Genomic DNA, 24,662 nt, shown 5'->3' with positions numbered 1-24,662 from the left:
CAGAAGGTCCCAGGGATGGCTATTCTGCCTCCTGTTTATATGACAGGTATCTTAAATACCACCTCCATGAATACACACACACCTTAAAACAATGTCTTCAAAGCTAATCATTGACTTCACTGTAAGGCTCGCTTGTCATTGTCCCTCCCCAGCTCATTTATGCATATCAAGCGTAAGGCAGTCACAACTCCTTAACAGGCTGAAAAGAAGTGGGAACAAATAATCACCCAAGGAAAGGCTGCCTTGGAAAGACTTGCTGTGGCGTAGAGGATTACCTGAAAAAGAAGTGTAAATAAAAGAATAGTATATTTACACCTTTTTTTCCCCTGACCGCTGTTCATAAATTCAGCCTCCAACTGCTATGATTCTTCTGTTCCATTACATTGGAAGGATTTAGCCACTAGATAACTTTCACCATGTTAGGACAGATACTGGGAGGTGGGTGTTGTCCTTTTGTTGCTGTGTTTATGTTATGTAAACATAAGCTAATTTATTTCTCTAACATTTGAGCTATTCATTTCTTCCCTAGCTATCACCTTTCCAGAAGCTGGGTGCGTTGAGCTTACAGGTTTCAAGAAAGTATGTCAAAATGCCTTTCAGTCAACCGCTCCAATAACAAACTGCATTCCCAGAAACCACAGATTTAATACAGGGCTGGTTTTTAAAACAAATACTCAACAGTGTCCTCTAAGTTCATTTCAAAAGACATTTTAATATACTAACAAACTACATTTATCTTTTATGCTGCCCATTACAGTTGAGCATCGTAGCACTGAATTCACACAGCACAAACAAACAAAGACTGTTCAAAACCCTCAGCCCTTTCAGAAGAGCATTTTGTACGGACACCTCCTTTAAGCCTCTAAAAATCTGCTGTGTGGTGTTCAAACGTGTCTCTTCCTGGCATTGGGCTTCATTAAAGATTATTTCTAAGTGACTGCCTGGGACCCACGATCCTCACCCTCACAGAACATCTCCCTCAGCCCTTTATTATTCTCCCCTCAATGGAAGTGGGAAAATGGGGGGAAACAAACAACTCTTTCTCAGTGGCACTTAGATAACTTCATAAGGCAAGGTTCCTTCTAGACAATCATTACCAGCCTGTCAGACAGATATGCATGTAGTTAATGAAATCACACATGCATAGACTGGAAGACAGCTGCGTACCAACTGGGTCACCAGTGATCCATACTCCTGAACACCTCCCAGATAAGCACTGTCTTTTTACATTACTGTGCTCTGCAAGTGATTAGAGCCCCATTCCTCATAGGGCATTCATTATGGGGATTAACAGTAAAAGGAAACACATGCACAGGATGTCACATACTTTTTTTTTTTTCTTTGAATCTTTGTGTATTTGCTAGAGCTATGAATTAAGGAGTAAAAAGCATATGCAGAGTTCTGAACAAGACAATACCATATGGTCTTCCAGTACGCTATCCTAAAGAAGCCCATTTTAACAAGAGTACAGGGGAGAGGACTTCAGCCTGCTGACACATGACTTTCTCAGCTAGACAAAAAACAATTGGCTATATCTGCCACATCTTCTGTATTCTTCCAACTGCTGCACAGAACATCTATCATTGTATGATGTAAAAACACCAAGTATTGGCCACTGGGAATGAGCTGTCGGTAAGATGCAGTTATGAAATGGATTAAAAATTAATATGAAGTTAGAACAGACACAACCCTTTACCAGCACTCCTGTCATCCACCATCACTCTGCTACTAAAGCCAAAAAGGCTAGAACCCTAAATACTACTCTTTATTCTAGGAAAACCTGAAAGCGCTGTACTGCGTATTAAATGGCATAATACTTGGACCTAAGTAACCTTTGATGACTGAGGTAACCAGTAAAGAGTAACCTAACTAAAGCACAGGTGTCCAAAGTCTCTGTTCTAAAACAAAACCCCAATACAGCCTATTAATTATGATCCATTTCGCATTACCAAGATGACCCAGCAACTGAAAAGACACTTTTCAGATGTTAATGTTTCAAAGCTAAAAGGACAATATTTCATTACAAAAACACCAGGGGTTTTTTTCTAATATTTTAAAAACAAATACTTGAAAATAATAATAAAAAAAAATGAGTTACGTCATAACATAGACATCTCCTTTATTGCTGGTATCAGGCAAACACAGATTGTCACCACTTTTAATGACAATAGAGCACAAGTTCAAGTTCTGCGACATCAACATCTGCTTCAGAATTTCACAGCAGTCTGTATACTGGAACAACAACAAACAGAAATGTTTTCAGGCTCTGCTCATTGCATTATACCTTCTTTAAATATGCACAACATTTAGAGAGCAATAAATACAGACAGTTCTACGCTAAGTGTGCCGATAGAAGGCTTACATACCATATTGGCGGAAACTTACAACTCCGAGTTTAAACAAATTGTTGAATTTTCTTCTGTCAAAACTAAGCATTCCCCAAAAATAAGAACAATGTGCAGGGAGTTTGATATTAAAACCTAAGTAATCTAGTAATACAATAACTTAATTTTTAAAAGTTATGTATGACTAATCATCTGTAGCCCTATAAACTGTTTAAAATATTGACTTGATCAAATCTGCAGGTGTTTCTCTTCATCTTTACACACTCTCCTACTAGAGAGTAGTTAGAATTAAATGTCTGCTCTTTGATATGCACCTCTGAGGTCTCATCAATTAATGACTCCTGTTAAAATAAATTAAACATTGTTCTTACAAATGTTCATAGGTACAAGACGTTTTATTACTGTCCCTGCATTTCACACACCCCATGACAGACATTCACGACTCAGAATCAACTCTGATATGAGTTCACAGAATATTCTGTTGGCTAAGGACCATTTTCCATTGGAACAATTTGAAAACAGATGCTAAAAAGTTTGTCTGTCTTGCATTAATGCCCTTTAACTTGTAATGAGAGGCAAATCCTTCTCATGCAGTCATTTTTGAAAACACACAGTATTGCCCAAAATGTCCTATTTTAAGACTGATAACTACCAAATAAACTTATCTACTCTTAAAAAGGCAATAGTATTTCTGATACAAAAGTAACAAAGGCGTTTGGGGGGTTTTTTCAGGACAAATAAAGAGGTTAGCAAAAGCCTTTAGGATATCACTAAGGCCCGGCACACAAACCCAGAAACAAATTAAGCTTATTAAAATGTGGGGTTTTTTTATTCTTAGTGTATGCAAAACTAGAATTTCTTACAGAATAATCCTCTATGTAAGGCAGTGAGTGGCCACAGATTTTCTAACAACTATGCAAATTTCAGTTCTTTGAACAAGTTAGTCAACAGATACTAGGAAACAGAAGTCAGCACTGGGCCCCAGATCTAACTCATCAGCCTCTGTAAAAGACATTTATTTTACTCACAAACAAGTCCATGGATCCTTTTCTTTCTGCCACTAGTACCCAGGGTCCAACCCAATCCTGCAACATGCCAAGCACTCTGAGAGAATCTATGGATCTTGTCCCTCTGTCATATCAATATAAGCAGATGTTGTGCAATACTTTGGGTTTGAGCTCAAGAGGAAAAATAGTAATTAATCAGGTACTGTTAAGACTTCCATAGCTTACTATTCAGTATTCCTCCCTATCAGGGGACACATTTGCATTATGGAAGGTAGATGCAAAGCTGGGTCTAATACTTAAAATCAGATATGGTTGTGAATTTTGCACAGACAGAACAAATTAAGGCTCTGTGACTAGTGACAGTTTCATTAAAGAACTGTGGAATAAGTCAATCTTCATATACATTTTTGCTACATAAGATAGGAATAATCTTCCTGTTCAATGTTGCTTCAAATCAAAGCCATATAGTTTCACTATTTTATCTTGGGGGAAAGCGAGACAATGTTTTGTGAACTCTCCCACAATGGTATCAAATAGAGGAAAAAAGTAATTTAATTACTTTTCTCAACATTTTTCTCCCACTATACATTCACAGAGCTTGTGAAAGATCGATTAATAACAGTAAAAGACTAATTCATCAGGTGGGCTGTGCAAGTTCCCGGTGGAGTCTCCATATATACGACGCATGAGATATTATACTGAAATTACATCTGTGCTGTCTGACCATTCAAGAATAAATGAAATACTAAAGTCCCCTTGTAATAGATCCTTTTATGCAGAGACCACAACAACCTTACCCACGCAGAAATTGGGTTTAGCTCAATCAATGTGTAACCACTGGTTATAATCTTTCACCATATACCCCAAAAATGTTTCTTACGTATCTGCTACTTTTATGTTTCCCCATCAGTTCACTGCATTATACCACATTAGGAAGCAATACATTTAAACCTACATTTGTATCAGACATACCAGAAAAACAGTGAGGTCATAATTATTATGATCAAGTGTTACTGAAATGGACAAACATAACTAATTATTTGTTCACCAGTTTTCTTAAGTGTCAAGATCTTTGCAAGTATAAAGTCAATATATTCCTCAATATGTATTTCACATCACACAATGTAATGAACCATTACAGATCTTCCATTACAGAACAGGACAGGCTTTATAGTTCTGACATGCGAAATCTGAGCAAACTGGTGAAACTGAGCAATGTTTTATCATATGCTAGATAGAAATAAAAAATCCTTTCAGTAATAAATCCTTTAGCTTTATCTTGGTTGCATCAAAACAGAAAAATTCAAAATTTATTATTAATTTACATATACTTACAAACAAGATACTGATGACAGTCACCCAGTTGCTTGCTCAGGAAGCTTTATTCCTCATATAGGATCACTTACAGGTTTCTTTTTCCATTTAAGATGTTAATGTTTCCATTACATGTGTTAAACTGTGCTTCTTTACACACACAATTTACTGTCAGTCCTTTCTGTGTGCTATTTTTCCTGTTTGGATTTTTTTTTTTTTAATAGTTGCATTAATCGTGCAGTCTTTTATACAACATTTTCTTTCAAATCAAGCAAACGATATTGCTAGGTTAGCTCTCAGAGAACATGCTGTTAAACTATTTGGAATTGTACAATATAAAAGAAAAGAAACACACCAACATACTAATCTTACCAGTAGCAAAACTGTTTTGTGCAGACAACAGCAAACCTATTTTTTTAACAAAAAACCCTTGTTCCTCCAATATCAATTAACAATATTAAATCTGTGCCTCACCCTAGAGCATGAATAGTATCAGTATCTAATCTGTGAAGACAAAAGTTAACTTGAGAATATGCAGCCAGATAAAAAAAGCCCAAGCACAGAAGGTACTCTGTATGCAAACTGCTAAATAATTATACTTTTTTGTGCCATTTTAAAGGTGACTTAAGTTAACTTTTTTAAATATTGAAGCAAAGAACAACACAGGAAGAGAAACTTATTTATGTCAAATGATCACAAAACACTTTAAAAATTTCGTAAAATTATCTCTTTCTTGCACTCTACATTTTAATGAATGGAACTGGATAGTTCCACCCATCACCATCTCCATCAATATCTCATTCTCTGTCTTGTTCTGAACTCAAACTTCAACTGCGTTAATCAAAACATATAATTTCACCCACTTCAGATTAAGGTTATTTCCTGCTCTCTACAGGTTAGTGAAACTTTCTTTACTGTAGGTTTAGATATATAGCAAGCATGTCTTCTAGCCTGATTTTTGATCAAACATTCTTTGGATAAAAGGATTATCACTGCTGCATATCTGTTTTTAAAACTGACTTGACAGTTTTAGGCAAAAGAGCTTTTATAATGAAACAGCAAGTGCACCACCTGAATGTGATTATTCCTAAATTGCTTTTCATTTCTTTACAGAATAAAGTCAGATTTTTGTTTTCATGTTTCTAATTTTTAACAGAAAGCAATGCCACACAACATCATGGAAAGGAAACTATTTTTATAAACTGAAATTAAAGTTAGATCTGCTTATATATTTAGATATAGATTTCATAAAAATGGACACCGTCCAAGAGCTTTCTCTGTGTTTCTTCTCCCATGGTAAGTAGCTGCCATCATGAAGGCTTGTGTTGAACTCCTAAAACAAATACCTAATCACTGAATATAGAATACTTCTGACATCGAAAAGTAAAGACCAACTTTGCTAAAAAACAACTGCACATATGAAAGTGAACACATATGAAAGGGATCTTTCATCAAAGATCCCTTCAGGTCTACAACAAGAGCCTTCCTTTCTACACGGTAAATACAGGAGTCAGTGCTGTCTGTTCTTCAAGAAGATCCTAAAGCTGCTATCTTGATATGATCAGCTGGGTTTATCATACCCAAGAACATAGCTCTAAATAGAGTTAGCTGTGCTTGTGGAGGCAGGCCAAGGTTGCTGTTCCCTGTGGAGACCACGCAGACAACTATGGTGAAGGGATGTGAGAAACCGAGCTGTTACAAAGCAGAAACGGGTACTAGCATCCTCACTGCCAAGTCAGACAAAGTATTTCCAGACCTCTCTGACCAAGAGCACTGTATTTTCAGAAAACCACCTGTTCTTCCCAGCTCATTTTGTCATCCTGCGTTGCCTTCTAAAGCTGAAACGGAACAATGTAGAAAACCATGTCAGTATAGACGTTGCATCAGTCTTACTGTATAATCCTCGTGTAGAACTGTCATTAGGTTTATCACAAAGAAAATTAATATATAACACAAGGAAAGCCTGCAGGACCCATTCTCCTAACTTTGTGACTTTTGAGAGCTTTCACGCTTGCGGAAAGTGGGTATAAATATTATAGCATCTTAATTTGGCAACATTATCATATACACTTTTCAGAGGTATAAATGATTATACAAAGTGAAACAAGAGATCAGGCTGTGTATCTTCCCTCACAACCAGCTGAGCTCTGCTCAGATGTGACTGTCACCACATTATTTGTAACAAAACGTCTGAAAGAACTTGCACTAACATAGAAAATGCTGTCTGATTTTACAACAGAGCAAAAAGTAAAAGAAACAAAGTGCACATATTACTCCCCTTCTACCAACTAGATACAAATCAAGAATTTAATCAATTGTACGAATTTACAAGCCATTTTTTTCCTTTAGGATCTTTCATGGTTTTAAAATCCTTGTCTTCCTCTATGATCTGACTAAATAGTTGCCTTTAAGTTATTTTGGAACTAATACTTCCTTTGTTCTCATTTGGTAATACCCTCCCCCAACTAGTGAGGATGATCAAAAACATGTAATAATTTAAATAGTGCCTTAAAACAACTGCAGTCACACAGTCTGTTTGCATTTATGTTGAGAACAAGCTGTCATAACACTGCCCTACCAATTGTAACCTCCACATGTTCTCACCTGCCCTCTTCAACAAGAATCTCTTTGTCTGAAAGGTGTGTTTGTATAACATTCCTTGTTTAATTTAGACTAGAGCCAAAAATAGCAAATGGCTTGTGCTTCACCAAATCTGCACTGAAGTAAATTGCTCATGTGGTTCAGGTACACCAAAGGGTTTTGTGAAGCTGTTTTGGTTCACATCTGGTTTTACATCACATCTAAGGAACAGGGAGGGGAGAAGAGGGTGGAAATTCTCACTATAACCTAAAACCTTAAAAAAAGTCTCATTGCATTTCCTTCTCCCATACTAGCCCATCCAATCCATCATGCACTCTCCTTTCCTCAGAAGCCCCTGTATTAGAGGCTATGTATTGTAGCCACATTCTATTCCCAATTACCACGCCACAGGTTACACACCAAAAGAGGAAAGTGTCCTTTTTTCCTAGGGACAGCTCAGGAGTTCAAGCAACAAGTCAACACTCCACAAGCCTTTTAAGCAGAGCAAGGCAGCTTTTTTTTCCTAAAAACCCAGTGGAGGAACCATCTAAATGGTTATTAAACACAAGAGAGGAAAGGACAAATATGAGATTCCTTTGCCTCAAATTCAGCAAGATTAGAATAAATCAGTCAATATATTTGATCTTCAAAACATGCTGACATAGCATAAATGTAGAGGTTTGCAGATCATGCCAGACAACAGACTGACGGTATGTATAGCCTAACTGCTCAGCTCAGAATTTACTGAAGACCAAAAACCACGTGATATCCTTGGAAAATGAGACAAATCACAGGACTCTTAGAAGCCAGTAACTTTCACCCACAAGTTCACAAATCTAACCCACTTTGGTGAAGGTTGCCATCCCTACTATCCAACAATTACTGAGTTTACCTATGTGATGTTAACCGATAGGCAGAACTGGCTCTACAAAAACAGCCATTAACATCCTCTTCTTCATCTGTACATTCTGTCTGTCAGCCAAAACAATCTTAACTTGTTCAAATAAAATCATCCTGAATTAAAAATTTGCTCTTCCTGAGCCTTCTCTCAATCAACAAAATCTCTGTCCGGAGACACAAACAAGTTACAAAGCTAGCTAAGTTATAAACTTCTTAACTTCCTGTGAATAAACCAGCGAGGCTGCGGTACAAGATAAGGCAATTCAAAGAAGTAGGGTAAACTACCTCTCGCCACAGGACAGAAGCACACAAGATGCTGTTTCCGCATTGCAGCTGACGTAACTGAAGCCCACCCTGATGCTTACCCTTATAATTTCTTATCAAGTCTGTACTTGCAGAATAAGGAGGGAATGGGCTAGAAATTTCAGCAGTAAAAAGGTCTCTACTGAGAATGCTGTGTACTTCAACGTGCCAGCTCAAGGACTTGATTCAGGATCCTTAACTGACCTCGGTTGTCAACACAGACTTAAGGAAGAGAAACATAACACTTTATAAACCCACTAACCAACTTGAACAGTAACAAAGGAGAATCTGATCTACCACTTGAACCGTAGGTACAAGACCTCACTAGAAGACTTAAGAGAATATAGGAATTCTGCACTAACAAAACAATTAATCAAGCTGTAAAATCTAGAAATATGAGAATTGAATCAAGATATCAAATGGCCAGATACACAAGAGAACTTAGCAAGACTTTCTGTACAGGAACAGGAGTAGTTCTGCAATCATCTTGAAGGACCTCCTCGACTCTGACTTTCTCAACATGCACACCTCTTTCTACGTCGAACCCAAAGCCACCTCAGCTCTCCTCTTGCCATCTTAATCTGCACTGCCCGCTATTTAAGATATAACCATCTTTCATTTTATCTTCCTCTTCCACTTCTGCAATGCCACTTAAAAACAAGTGGCAAACTAATTTTGGCTGAACCAAGCAGTGTTTAAGAGATTATTAAAAATAAGTATACACTCTGGGTTTATACCTTTCCTCTTCTCATATATAGAGTATATAGCAGAAGGCATGCAATATTAGAAGAAGTTCCATCTCAACACGTATTCTTCCAAGGACACTATTTACAGGTAAGCACAGGAAAGCTCACACATCTCCATTACTAAGAAAAGGTTCTGTAAGCCCTGCAGACCATGTCCAGCACCTTGAATGAATTGTAATCCCTCCACCGCCACTTTACTCCTTTTCTAGTCTTGTAACTGTAACTTATGCTATTGATTTCTACACCTGGTTCACATATTTGTCTGAAACAAACTGCCAGCCTGCAAAGTTTTTATTTTTTCTGGATGCCTATTTCTGGAATGCAGCAAGACAAAAGGAAGTTTGGACTTCACAGAAATTATGCCTTCCAGCTTCAGTCTACACAATAAACAACAAAGGTGAGGGAAAAAAAACCCACAAACCTCAGGCCCTCAAAGACATAGAAAGCTTTTTAAGCGTACATGTACCTGAACCACTAGTTTTAATAATTCTGTGTTAAAAAGCTTTAAAAGGTAAAATCTGTGACAAGAAGTATCTTTAAATTATTTCATATATAGGAAAACTTCTGTACAGCCTCTATCTAGTACAGTTTACAGTATTTATTGAACATCATCTCCTACCTCATTAAGCAAGAGGACTACGAGAGGACATAATTTTATACTAGACACCATACCCAGAAGGTAGATGCAATTCATATATAACGAGCTTGTAAACCATACTTTCTCCGTTTAGCAAGATTCATCCTACAGCGCACAGAATAACAGCACCAACTACTCTTTAATGGCTATCATATGTGCTTGACATGGAACACAGGGTAGGGGGGCAACACTGCCACAGTGTTTCGTTTCAGCCATTCATACATGATCTGACTGGCACACTATCTTGCTTCACCCACAGGATCTTTGACAACTAAAGTTCATGACAAATTCTTCACAACAGACTAATTTTGGTGTCATCAGTCAAATCAAATCACGTGTACTGTCATTGGTTCCTAAACGCACCATCATTATAGAAGTTAAAAGATTATTCAATAATCCTAATAGGTTAAAAGTATACCAAACATATATAAGGAATGCTTCCAAATGCAGCCAGTTTCTCTTTTTCACGATGACCTTTTATCCAGAAACCAGAGACACTAACAGAAAACAAAAAAGAAAGGTAAGATTTAAAAACCACAGAAACTGGCCAGGTGTCAACATGAGAGGCTTTTGGCTTGCCCTTTTTTTAAATTGACTACACTTCAATTTGACAGTAATATTTGAAACATCTTCATAAAGATTTGTTTAAATGATCACTCCTACATTTGCATTATAATGTTAACAAATAACATACTTAGGTTAATGCAGGCATATTTGGAAGAAAAGCAGCTAAAACCAAATTAAATTTACAGCTTCTTTTACCAATTTACCAAGAATTACACGTGATTAAGTATATTGAAGCACTGCAGAGCAAACAAGTACTTAGTCATAAGGCTCAGCAAACAAGTATACCTTCATTCAACTTTAAACTAGGACACACATACAGATAAAAACATCACCAGCAGATGAAAGAGGGTAGACTGAAGTCAAAGACATACACTTTAACTGATAATGGCATGAGGCATGATCTGCTGAAACAAAAATGCTGACACTTTTTTTTTGTTTGTATGCAGTTTGTACAGGAAACAACTAAGAATTTTAGCACTGGAGAAATATTTCTATTTTACTCCTTTCCTCAAACTTCAAACTCCATCAGTCAAGCAAATTATTATAGTTGTCACTTTTTGAAATACAAATATAGAGAGCCTGAATTGGTTATTGTGATACAGTTGACTTCATTACTATGTTTTGTTTTAAAATCCCTCCTCTCCAATCATCTCACAAGAACGCCCCAAACAAATGACAGCATATATGCTAACTGCACCTTTTTCAAAAACTGTTTCCTTCACAAAAGACATCCTTGTAGCACCACCATTATCCTTATGCAGGAAATTAAGCGGGTAGCTGGAAAGAAGAAAGCAACTCCAGCAACCAGACACAGTTACTAAGGCGCTGCTTGAATGACCAACTGTACAGAGTATAAGCAGAGTGTTTTTGAAAATGTGACACTGAAACTGGCTTTAATTTATTGCAAACTAAGCAAAACCATAAGTGAATCTGGGTTTGATACAACATAGGGAAGTCAAAATAAAACCTGTTTACAAAATGCAACTATTTATGTCAAATTGCCCTTTACCATAAAAAAGTTCTTTCTTACTTTGCCACACAACTTCTGTTCATAAAACAAATGGGATACCAAAAAAAAAAAAAAAAAAGAATCCACAGGCTCAGTGCTGAACAATTCTTACAGGGGTTCTGGCAAGCATGCATCTACAGTGAAAACACTCCTTTACATACGTATGAATTCTCTGAATTCATAAGACAAAAAACATTCATCACAATCTTTCCTCATCACTAAAACAGTCATAACAACATATTTTGTTCCTCTTAGGAAAATTGCTTCAAGTATGTTCACAACTGGACAGTCTTTACAGACTTGAAAAAAAGTTCCTTAGACGTGAAGCAAGCTTCAGACACCCGATGAAGCACAGGAGATTACCACAGTACACGGAACAGCTATAATCACAGATAAAGATCTGGAAGAAACATATGTATACATCAAATGTAACAGCAGCAACATTTACAAGAAAGTAGACATTTCACTGTTCCTACTAAGAGCGGCGAGGCGCTGTCCCAGGCTGCCCGGAGCAGCTGTGGGTGCCCCATCCCTGGCAGTGCCCAAGGCCAGGCTGGACGGGGCTGGGAGCAGCCGGGGCTGGGGAAGGGGTCCCTGCCCCTGGCAGGGGGCTGGGTGATCTTTAACATCCTTCCAACCCAAACCATTCTGTGATACCAATACCTTCTACCAGCTCCAAAAGTATACTGAAAACCCTGTCTCTGAGCTCAGGTGCAGACACAACGGCAGGGCTTCAATCCACCTTCCCTTCCTCTCTGTCTCCCAATTCCCCCATCTCCTTCAAAAAGGAAAGACTTTGGAAACAGCATTGTATCTCTTAGCTGAATAGACGTAAAGATATAGCACAGAGCAGAGCAGTTGCCACAACACTGCAGTACCCCTTTCCCTAAACAAAAGAGCAGATTTTGCAGAAGTTCTTAAAATATTATTTTTGAAATATTGAGTAATAAAGTATTAAAAACCTCTTCACTCACCATCAAGAGTACACATAAAGGGGATATTAATCCCTGTTATTCAAACTGAACAACTGCAAATCAGGAATCCATTAGGTTTCTGAAAAGGCTTCTCAGCACCAAACTAACATTATCATCACCTTATGCTAACATCACACAGTGTCTCAAAAATGTGAATATTGTTTTGTTCCGTTTCATGACTTGTGAAAGCTCTAAGTCAATATCCATCATGGCTCCCACAGGTTTAGGAACTGGAGGTCAAGCTCAATCCAAGTAACAGTCATTCTCTACCAGAGGAAAAAGTACATATTGTAAGGCTCTGTGAATAAGTAATTACAATGAAATGAATGTTTTATGAAGGAAATGCACTTGGTTTTAAAGGTCACAAAGTGACAGATAAGAGCATACAATGGAACAAATCCAGCAAATTACTGAACTGACCTGCAGGGTCAATGAATCCAAACACTAAGTTTTCTGCTCTTTAAATAATTAAAGATGTCAAAACAGAATGGGTGCAGACGAACAGTGTTAAGAATGCAGACAGGCCAGACAATCTACTTTATATTTAAATATTTCACTTACCTGTCCTGTGACTGCTCTTCATACATTCTTTCCTTTCCTTCTTTGAAGAGTCTTATAGCCCGTTTAGATTTCTTCATCAGACTGTCAATGTAGATTTTAAAATATTCATTCTCACTGAGTTGTGCAAGTTTCTGGTTGTCATCATATTTACTCAGTATAAGTCGCAAATGTTGATAAGTGTCAGGTAAAATGTCAAGTATGTAAGGTGGGCTGTTTTTGAGTTGAAGCTTTGGGTTTTGGCACAATCTTACCTATAAGCGAAAACAAGAGAATGTAAAAGACAAGAAATAAATTGGGGCAAAAACTGATCAAACATCTTAAAATCAATAGGTGGTAAGCATACTACTTTAACCTCCAAGCACAAAAATTTAAATTCTATTTCATTCATACTCCATGAAATTCCAACATAGTCTCTAATGTTAAAGGATGTAAAATTTAACTTAATCCTGCCACATCTATAAAAAGGAAACAACTTACATAGTTTGGGGGTTTGTGTTTAAAGGCAGAATGTCTTTGCCCGCCTACTACATGCTAAGGAGTGTATTATCAAGACACGTACACAACTAACGGCAAGAGCAGTAGTTTCATACAGATCTGTTTCAGGTGAACTCCCCTATGGATGTCTAAATGGCTACTCAGAACTGACTATAAACCATCTTGTCATCTGCTGGCTCTCTCTTTTCTCTATCCAGCAACATAACCTCTTTAGAACCTATAGGAATTTGAAGTTTCAGAGGTCTACACAAATGAAAATGGTCTGAACAAATCCAGTGGTTCAAAAGCTATTAGCCACAACAGACAAATTAAGTCGCTCACGAACAGATATTGTAAACCAGGAAACAAAACATTATAAACTTAATGTTTTACAGCTCACAGTTGTAATAGAAGATACCATCTTAATGGACTTGGAACCATCATGTTCCTAAGTGACACAAAAAAATAATCGAATAATGTGTATTACTTAAAAGAATAAGCTTCAGATGAATTGAACACCTTTATTTGAATCTAGTCTGCACTGAAAAGGTTTCTGGAAGAAGATAGTGCTTTTGTTTCCTGTACATATACAAGGTTAGAGTAACTATCTCCTGGCTACCTAAATTCTCTGGTAGTTCGTTGTCCTGTAATGTTCTAATCTAGAAAGCAAAAGAGATCGAAACTAACGAGTAGGTTTGGAGTGCTACTGCACCGAGCTATCCACACTCGGCTAAAACACTGAGAGGGATGCACTCTACACATGTGTGTGCAGCTGTACATATGCAAATACTTATGAAAAAAATCAAGGCCATGTGGTATAAAAAGTTTTATAGGTATCATGTGGAGATTGCCACATCATATATTAGTGACTTTGACAGTCTTTTGAGGGAACTAACGAGGCTGCAAAAACATCTTAATACTGCTGAAAGCAGATTACTATTCCTACTAACGTATCAACTTCAGAAAGGTGCAGTCTTGAGCATTTGGGGGCAGGGGGGAAACAAGCTTGTACCCTGTAACATGCACCTCTCTGAACTCAAAGCCGTATTGCTGTTGCTGACCCCTCCCTCAAATTCTAGATCTACACCATTGTGAAATCCACTGCCTTAGGACTGTAGCCACTAATACCTTCATGCACCACAAAGAGCAAAGCAAACAGATAATTGGTTTTTTCCCCCCTCTAAAACATACACACAAACACATGCCAGGCAATTAGATTTAGGTAACTGGGTTCATAGTTCAAAAAGCAAAGACAGACAAGCGGACAAAAGTCAAGAACTAACAAGTTCTTGAAAAAAAATGTCTAGCACCAACAGAACAGTGCAAACTCATAAGCATTACAAAAACGTTAGCACCGTTAAAAAACAGTATTTACAACATGACATTTGCAATCACTCCCCTCATTTCACTGATCCATTGTTACTTTACTGATTTCTTTTATTCTTTCACCTACTAGACCACATAATGGATCAGGAACCCTTCTGATGCGTTGCAGAACAGACAGTCCTTCCCACAGGAAAATTTACAATCTCAGTAGGAAACAAAAAGATAGCAGATGGATGCAGGCAAACAAATATGAATACATGAGCATAACACTTCAACATGTTAGAGTGGGTGAGGGCACCAGCAGCTAAGGATTTCTGGTATAAACAGCAAAGTTTCAAGGCAAGCTCTAAAATAATTCAGTGGCTCGTAAAGGAATTCCTTCTAAATTGAGAAAGAAGCTGGAAACAAACAAACAGAAAGGTAAAAGTATAAAGATGTTTGGACACCTCATCAGGTGATGAAGTCTGGAACCGCAAACCATAACTGCAAAGAGCAGGCAGCAAGACTTTGAACATAAGTTATATTTCATATGATAAAGAGAAGGTTGTCAGGATAAGGGACAACATGGTCCAAGTTGTGGGTTTGCAGATGCCTGATATACAAAATAGCAAGGTCTGATTGAGAGCACTTTAGGTGAATGGCTTGATCTGAAAGATTCAGCCACAACTTAAAAGAGCAGTTCAAGTAAAGGAGTTGCCTGAGTGAAGGCAGGATGATGGTGTCACCCCAGAAGATCAAGAAAGGAGCTAACAAGAGAGACTTATGAAGGAGATTAAACATTTTCTTTTAGTTACACTCAAGTTAAGCTGACAGAATTCTTTAAGGAGATTCCAGAAACATGAGCAAAGAATTTTACATGTGTAGACAGATCTGAAAATCATCCCTGCAGAGACATACGTGAATTTCTTTTTGTAGAAGAGTTCGAAGAACTCAAATCCCAAAGACAGAAGTGAAAACACAGACATTTTTCATCTGAGCTTTTGTTCTCTCTGATTTCTAGTTTAGTGAAAACTTGAAACAGGATTGACATTCTTCCCAAAGCCAACTACAGATGACATTAATCAGTATCACTGATTAGGTGTTACAATCTCCTAGGGGTGGTGGAAACAAACAGCTGAAAAGAGGAAAGTATTCATTCACGGAAAAAATCAGCAATGAGAACAGACCACAAGCAGAGAAGGCTGCAATCATTTTGAATGGTTTATTTATCCTAACTTAATTATCATGAACAATTAATTAATTCTCTTTCTGAAGTCTATCTATTTGATAGGATGTTCCAACAAGCAGAATGTAAGCTGTTTCATATATATTAGAAATAACACTAAAAATACAAAACCAGGAAAAAGCAAATTACTTGTGCTGGTTGGTGTATTTTCAAGTCATTCCATTCAACTATGCAAAAAGAACATCCATTTATAAAGAAGGTTTAGTTTTTCTTTGAGATGTTCTAGTAAGTGTTCTTCAGTCCAGCATCACTACATACAGTCATACACACATCAAAACAGGATCCTGTGGTCATCATGGTTTACAAAGCTTCACCTTCTGCTGAATTTACAGAGATAAATAGAGCACACAACTAGAACCTTCAACTCCAGAAGCCGCCTTTAAAAAAGTCATACAAGAACTCTTTTGCAGTACAACTCAAGTAGTCTTACGCCTTCTTATTGAAAAAATGCTAACATTTAGTTTAAGTCAGTGATTCAGCAAAGTAGTTCAAGGCTTTCTTCGCTTTATAGAGTACACAAAGTTTCAGTCCAAAGGAAGTTAACTTTGTAAAGAGATGTCTGGTAAACCATATGGTTTCCAGAGTCAGGATGTCCTGACACGTACCACAGCAGTTCACAATTAAAAGTAAGCAATAAGAAATGACATCTGCTGACGCAAAAGATTTACCAATGCCCCAGCAGTGGCGCACATACCTTTCTTCAAAAGAAAACAGAACTCAAAACAAAAAAAAACAACCAACAAAACATGAAAAATAAACCAACAAAACAAAAACCCCCAAAATAAAGACCTCCATATTGCACTTTACAAAGCAACCCTCTCCAACACTTTAGGAGCGGACATGAATCATATCACTGTGCGATTTGGGTATTGTTATGACTGGAAGTAAGCAAGTATATATTTAGCAAGCATTCAGTCTAAAAAATGAAAAGCAGTCAGTCAGCAACTTCGTAAGAAATCACTTGCTCATTGAAGTAAACTGAGACAAAGCTAAGCTCCTTCAGTACCTCACTCAGGGTAAATCCAGGTATTTACTCCAGAATCACAGAAACCATAGAGCGCAGCTCTAATTGCGAAGAGCTAAGGCATTACCCTAATCTACCAGAAATAGATTTTGAAAAAATTAACTTGGGAACTTGCAGACAACTTTACTCCAGTGCCTATGGAGAAAAAAACCCCAAACAACCAACCAGACCCCTCTTCCCTCCTCTCCTCTGAACTCTCCCCAAACAAAGTAAATACCACTAGTTATAACATATTTTTTTAAATTATCTGACTTCAATTATAAGGCATTACTTCACAGCATCTTCAGAGATGAGAGTAATGGATGCCTACTGCACACAGACAACAAATTTCTTGCAGAAGACTATCTTCTATTCACTTTTTAAAGCAAACAAAGTTGAAAGCCCTGGACTGGTCTGACAAAAGAACTTTTGTTCAAGTGTAATAACGGTAGCCCTAACACAATCTGTTTAAACACCTAATGTTAGTGAAAGACAATACAAGGAAAGTAACACAGCTAGAACAGGGTAAGTATCTAATGAGTAGGACATCCGCTAAACAGTTTTCAGCTGTAGTGAATGGACTAGAACAATCAGAGCAGCAGCGCTTGCACACTTGCAAAACTAAACTTCAAAACCGTCTACTGAACAAGTATCTTCTGCCATGCAGCCCAAAAAATGGCAAAGTACTAAAGTACTTTCACAGACAGCATAAAGGTAGCTAGCTCTGCAGTAAGATACCGTACCAGTTCTCCAGAAAGCCACAACACAGTGCTACCAGCAATTCATCTGAAGAAGTTAACCAGGGAGAGGCTAACTGGGAAAATAGATGAATCTGAACATTACGCTTCCTCATCATACATTTCTTCCCACCCGAAGTTACCTTAACTGCAATGCATCATATCTTCCTTCCTGAAAGAAGCCTTCTCATCAAAATACAAGTAGAGGGGAGCAATCACCAAACTTTTTAGTTTGAGCTGAGAATACAGTGCGTGCTTGTTCAACAGCTGCCAGACTGCAACTGAGCCGTGTTTCCATACTGTAGGAACAACCTGATAACAACGCTGATGGCACATATGCACGAGGACAGCTGACTTTGGAGGGTCATTTATACTTTCTTCTGATTAGAAAAAGAGAAGCTTCCATTTCTCTGTTTAAATTTTTATTCTTTTTCCACGAACAGCGTACGCAGGGCATAAAACTTCCTATAGACTTTGACCAGGTAGCACACTGAAGAATGCCACAGTAATGATTGATGATTGTCTTTTCCACATCCTCTGTGAAACAATGACATTTAATTGACTTGGAAGGTTGCACATTAATGTAACAACTACAAAAAGTGTTGCAAAGAATAGCAGCCCACACATTTTCAACTACTGTGCTCTGTATACTCATTTAGATGCTGTGGAAAAAGTGGATACAGACAAATGTCAATTTAAAGAAAACCACATTACTAAGTTACAGGGGTAATACAGCTTTTACTTACAAAGTCAAGACCGTGATCTTTGGAGACACACTCTAATCTGATACAGTCAAACAACTGGGTGAGCCATGACAGAGCACCCAAACAGTTTAGACAATATTGTTAATCTTCACAGTAGAAATTATAGTTATTTTCAATCCCAATGCATAAGAGTATGAAAAAGTGATTGGAAGTGGCTGAAATATTCCCGTTTTTAAAAAATCCTGTTCAGAATGTGTCACAATTTTATCAGCTTGAGACCCACAATAGTGAACTGTGCACAATGGTACTGCCAATTCTAAATAGGCCGAGCAGTAAATTAACTTAACTGCTCCCATGTTTACATAATAGGCATTCTCTCCCAAAGTTGTTCTCAAGATAACCATTATCCTCTGATAATAATGCAAGGCTAGTTTCTAGGTTTTTAAACCATTAGGTTTAGAACCCCATGAAAAAAAAAATCCCATGTAATTTATACATACTTCAAAGGAAAACTTAAGAGTTATTTGCTAACAATATTACTTTTTATGTATTTAAAGGATATGAACTTTCCAAAACACATACAGTGTTTTAAAAACAGTAATTTGCTTGCTAGCAGTTTGGAGATACACAGTCAATTTGCTTATACAATACTAGAACTGGAAAGCTGGGCTAGCCTTCCAAACTATAAAAGGGATATTATTCTTTGCATTGCAAAGGAATAAAAGTATTTTTGGTTCTTAGTGGTACAGCTACTGCTTACCCATGAGAAAAGCAGCAGAGAAACTGGACATTGATGCTAACAATTGATGTCCCTCTAATAACGAAATTAGTATTGCAAATTTATATTTAAAAAAAGACACACCAGTAAACTTCAAAAATTACAGATCCCAGTGGATGAAATATAAAAAGGAAGATGCAGGTATAAGATATACAAACAGATAACAATTCACATTCACTGATCACTTACAACAAGATAATTTGTATTATTGTTATTCCCTGCAAGTATGTTGTTTACATTAACTTTTACAAACAGGGCTCTAACCAGGAGCACCCAACATCCTGTCCTGCTGAAGAACTCTTTCAAAACAGTTAACAAGTTTAAAGAGATGACACTTAAGCAGAACTGCGACCTTCTGCCTGTTCTAACAGCTGAAGCATCAGCCCATGGAAAACAAGCATTGCCATGAAATCTGAACAATTCCAAAGCATGACATACAGCCAACTCTATACAGAGAAGCCTGCATGGTATCTAAGCAGCCAGAATTTTACATACACCATAAAACCACTCTCACTGTATACTTCTTCGAGAGTAGGAATATTTGTAATATCGGTTAATCCCTTGTTGCTGAAAACAAATAACTCATACAGAAAATCTCATCCACCAAAGGAGGTAATTACAGAAAGAAATGAAGGAAAGGTAAAGACTGACAGTTTTAAGGAAGGAATGTAAACCAGAAATCACTAAGCCCTGCCCCTGTTTTCTAAGGCTTCTCTTTTTTCATCCTTTGGTCAACATAACTGCTTTTGTTTCTATTCTCCCTTTCCCTAACATCTTTGGAACGGCAGAAAACTTCAGCTACCTCACCAACTGCAAAAAAAGATGGTTATCACAGCTATTCTAGTTAAAGAATAAATGAGAATAATGCCTGTTGTTATTACAAGAAGCAAAATAGGCCTCCAAGCCACAATCTTGCCATTGGCAGCACCCCACTGACTATGCAGAGCCTGCTGCTTTCACCAGGTTGATCAGTGACCCACCACAGAAATCACTCCAGAAAAGGGATTTGAAACTACAGTGGATTGAGCAGGTTTCTATTTCTGATTTTAATCCCTGGTTTTGATCTAGACAGAGGAGAAAATGACCTTCCCCTGCCTACTGCCGCATGAGGCTAAGAGACTTAAATTTGTTTGCCAACATATTAAATTTGCTCAAACACATCCTTTCACTATAAGTACCAAATGCTAAAAACTCAAGCAGCAAGCTACAGCATTCTCACACTATGACATCACCCTGTCTGGTATACTTTAATATAATTTGGAAATAAAATTTGATTAACTGAGAGCAGCTTAAAGAGGATACATTAAAGATCCAAATTGAGGACACTTATCCAGTAAAATGAGAAGGCAAGCACAGTGCAATGTCCAGCCTTTCCAGTGACTTCTACAGAACAGGCCTTACTGGCTGTTCTGATGCTCTGTTGTAATAGTGATAAACACAGTAATCCTATACTAGTAAAAGCAATCCACAAGTCCAAGCTGTGCGGTTAAGATTTTCTGGTAACCATCAATATACTAACCAATCAGGGGGACAACCTTACCATACAGATCTGTAAATGGCCTGACACGGGGGAATGAAGCCATACATTCCCCACGTGGCTTTAATAACAACAAACAAGATTCCTGGTTTCCAAGCTGAAAACTTCCTTCTACTGAAGATCTGCTTCCAAGTAGCATTTGCAGTTCTTATTACAAGATGCTCACTTTACAGCATCCCAATCACCAACAAGGAAATGTCCACAAAGCCTCTGTGACAATACCCATTTCTATCAAGGCTGGATTTTAAGTTTATCATCAGAAATTGGGGTGGAAATACATATGTTATTCTTGGAGCATCAAAAAGGCCAGCATGCAAGGAGGACTCAGTCAAATACTTTGAAATTACCACTTGTCAAGGTATATTACATAAAATAATCTCTACCATGGCAGTATAACTACTTAGAAACTTTAAGGAATGTTAAACATCTGCATGTTACAAGAGCCACTGGGAAAGCCAACAGTTACACTAACTCACCGAGTTAAAAAGTCTTAACTCCCTCGCCAGACAGACCCAAGGCTAACAGGTAGCAATCCCAACTCCCCACCCGCTTCAAAAGAAAGTTCTTGAAAGGATCACCTCATACACAAAGCAAACTGCCTGCACCTTCTGAACAGTCACCCATATTATAACCAAACTGTTCCTACCATTGGTAAGGACCTCTCCTAGCCAATCTGTCATCATACAAGCTGTCGTTTTGTACAATACTAAACAAAATGTACTGGGATGGTGCAGAGACCTATAAGATATTAAAAACTATGGTCTATCCCCCTACTTTCTGAAAAATTAGTTTCAGTAGAGTGTATTTCTAGGTTCAAAAATACAGAAAAGTAGTACTTAAAAAAAAATCATTAAAATGCAGAACACAGTTAAAAGTTAGGCGTACCATGCTAATCTGTTTACTAAACTGATGAGAGTGACATCCCCAAGTCCCCACGCACATTCCTAAAAGCACAAACATATCCTCGTTGCCATCACAAGCGTGTCTCACAGGACAATTAGCTTAACTGAAGTTTCATACTTCAGAGGTCTTGTTCGCAGACTAACGATGTGATCCAACACGAAGCACACAGAATATGTGATTACAAGTCTAAGTTAAGCAGCTTTTTCGTTAGGACAGCTCTTCAAGTTTGAGTCATTTTAAAGGATCTGAAAATAACAATAGCCTAAGGCAAACACATTTGTTTTCCCTCCACAAACCGAGATTAAAAAAAACATAGCCAGAGGCCGTAGGGGAAAAAAAAAATAGGGGGGGGGGGGGGGGGGGAGTGGGGAGAAAGACGACAAACGGTGCTTAAATAACCTAAACCGCGAGTCCCCTTGCTTCCCCAGGCAGGGGAGCCGAGCAGCCGGAGCTGCAGGAAGACGCTGTTCCCCCATGGGTACGCGGTTAAATGGCCCCATTATTCACCGTGCGGATACACGGAGGCGCACAGACACTCACCACTTTGTCCATAAGCTTCCAGGTCTTCTCCACAGTCCTGCGGTCGGCAGCTGCCTGCTTGGGGGGGCCCACAGCATCCTGAATGGCATCGATGAAGCCCAGGATCCGTCCCTTGCGCGGGGTCCGGCCGTTGAGGGAATTGGCCATCTGGGAGCCGAGCTGGCCACAGGGACAGAGACAGGCTCACACCGCGCCCGGCCGCCCCCGGGCAGGGCAGCGCAGGCCCGGGCACCTCTAGCTGCCACTTTGCGCGACACACCAGCGCAGCCCCACCTGGCCCGAGCCGGGCGCGGGCAGAGCCGTCCCGCGTTCGCCAGCAGCGCCGAGGGGCGCAGAGGAACCCACCCTCGCCCCAAGGCCCGGCCCACCCCTCCGCCCGGGCGGCCGCACCGGCGGGCAGCGGGGCCGTGCCCCTCGCCGCACAACAAAAGGGATGAGGGGACGGGGGCAGGAGGCGCAGCAGGAGCCCGCGGGCCGGGGGCCGCGCTCCCGCCGCGCACATACGTACGGATCGGCACGGCGCGGCCCCGGGCCGAGAGCCGCCGAGGACAGGCTGAGGCGGCCGGCGGGGGGGAGGCTCCTCAGCCCCCCGGCGGGGCCGCTGCCTCAGCCCGAGGCGGCGGAGCGCGGCGCAAGCGAAGCGCCTGGTCGGACGAGGCTCTCCGCCCTCCGGCGGCTCCGCTGCCCCGGCAGGCGGGTGGAGCGCGTCCCGCACCCCGTCCCGGCCGCCGCGCCGGCTCCCCGCACGCACCCACGGCCCCGCGGGGCTGTGCCCTGCGCCGCCGCCGCTCCGCTGCCGGGCGGCCGCTGCCCCGTAGGGCAGTACGGGGAGCTGCTGCCCCGCCGCCCGCATCGCCCTGCCCGCCCGGTGGGTGTGTGGGGAGAGCGTCCTACAGACACACGCGAGAGAGAGAAGAGACGCACACGCACGGGCCTGTCCGCCGCCCCGCTCGCAGCCCCCGGCAGGCTGTGGTCTCCCCTCACTCCTAGAAAGTGAGGCTGGCTCCCCAGCGGCGGCGGCCCCGCTCCCCGGTACATGCCCACCCCCAGGGCAGCGCTCGGCCCCGCGCATGCGCGCCGGCAGGAGGGCGGGCGGCAAGCCCCCTTCTCGTAGGCGGGAACCACGACCTGAAGATAGCCAATCAGAAGGTGGAATTTAATTGGATTGATGTGTACACCAGCAAGTGGGAGTGGAGATAGGAAGGTGGGCGGGGTGGCGGGCGGGGAGAAGGCTTCTGGCACGGGGAGGAGGCGGGAAGGAGGGGACCTGGCTGTGCTGGGAGTGATCGGAGAACTGACCAGTGGCTGAGCCAGGAGGGAGAGAGGTGGAGCTTCCGGTCCCGCCTCCTCACACTTGCCCGTCTGCTTAGGGGTTGAGGGGATGGCGTGAGGCCTTTTGGTGGGGCTGAGAGGACAGGGGGGCCGGCGACCTCGGGATTGCCCCTGGCCAGAAGGGTTCCGGTGGCTAGCGGTGCGGCCTGGGGCTGCGGCGGGGTGACCCTCCCTCCCTCCTTCCTCCCTCCCCGCTCTGGTGAAGTTGTGGTGGAGCCTGCTGGAGCGCTGGGTGTTACAAATCCATAGTCGTTATTGCCACCTTTTCGAGGGTTCTGCCTTTACGCTTCTCCTTCGTGCCTTTTGGGGAGTTTGTTGAGGTTTTTTGTTTTGTTTTGGGTTGGGTTTTTTTTGTGGCCACAAAGAACAGGAGCTTCTTTTCCTTTTGTAGGTCTGGTTTCTTCCCTTGCTTTGTGAGAGGGCTGAGGTTCGTTGTCACTCCCCGCCGTGGAAGCGGGTACGGGGTGTGAGGGCTGAGGCTCCACAGCCACTTTGAAGGGTGGTGAGGGAATACCTAAACACTTTCTAGTAAGAAATGCCCCTGTATGTATATTTACTTTTTTACTTTGCTGTGAGCTTTTTCCGGGGGGGGGGGGGGATATGGTAAATAAAACCCAACTGATTAATCTGTTATGCTTTAATTTTAGGGCAGGCGTTCCCCTCAGATTTGTATATTGCCTATGAGTGCCGGAGAGGAAAGAGCAAGGCTTGCCTGCATAGGCTACGAAACATTTGACTTCAAGAGTCTTTTGAAGATGTTCCAGGGAGTAATTATGCTTTGCAAATGTTAATCTTCTAATTAATTACCATGCAAGGAAAGGAAAATACAACACTTTAAAAACGGTGAGGCTCTTTTCTGAAGACAGTTGTATTAGAGGAGTGTTTTTAAGTTCTGTGTTTTGTGATATATACATGTGTTTTCCATAGTAGGAGTTCCCTGTCTAAAGAATTTTTAAAAAAATTTGTTTTCCCTTTTTCTTAAATTTTTTCCTAATTTTTCTGGGGGTTGGCTTTTAATAAAACAGGAGTCAGGAAAAACAATAGAAAGAAATCGTAGAGTGTTTCAGTGACCCTTTTATTTCTGTCACTGTTTACGGGTATTTTTAGTGCAGGTATCTTCCCATTGATTTAAAATGTGTCAAGTTACTCCTCTGGGCAAG

General features: G+C 40.1%; 2 protein-coding genes across 5 annotated transcripts in view; one reads left to right on the top strand and one right to left on the bottom strand.

Moving 5' to 3' along the window:
- The window catches only part of CBLB (Cbl proto-oncogene B), a 134,323-nt gene extending 111,033 nt beyond the window's left edge, over positions 1 to 23,290 (bottom strand). For 3 of the 4 annotated variants that reach the window (XM_080375452.1, XM_080375454.1, XM_080375455.1), the window contains exons 1-3: positions 23,095 to 23,290; positions 22,171 to 22,329; positions 12,944 to 13,194 (exon numbers count right to left, since the gene is read on the bottom strand). In XM_080375452.1, the coding sequence (XP_080231578.1) occupies positions 12,944 to 13,194; positions 22,171 to 22,329; positions 23,095 to 23,208 (524 nt within the window). In that variant the 5' untranslated portion in view covers positions 23,209 to 23,290. The remainder of the gene's footprint in view (positions 1 to 12,943; positions 13,195 to 22,170; positions 22,330 to 23,094) is intronic. The other variant, XM_080375453.1, reaches the window with a different exon arrangement.
- A 212-nt stretch (positions 23,291 to 23,502) lies between these two features.
- LOC308058911 (uncharacterized protein) overlaps positions 23,503 to 24,662 on the top strand; it is a 160,338-nt gene continuing 159,178 nt past the window's right edge. Inside the window, exons 1-3 of the mRNA XM_080375471.1 lie at positions 23,503 to 23,774; positions 23,894 to 23,929; positions 24,150 to 24,345. The gene's annotated coding sequence lies outside the window, so the exon portion shown is untranslated. The remainder of the gene's footprint in view (positions 23,775 to 23,893; positions 23,930 to 24,149; positions 24,346 to 24,662) is intronic.

This window comes from Falco punctatus, assembly GCF_963210335.1.
Source record: "Falco punctatus genome assembly, chromosome: 2".
NCBI lineage: Eukaryota > Metazoa > Chordata > Aves > Falconiformes > Falconidae > Falco > Falco punctatus.
The sequence above is the reverse complement of the archived record's forward strand: the minus strand, read 5'-3'. Positions and strand labels throughout refer to the sequence as shown.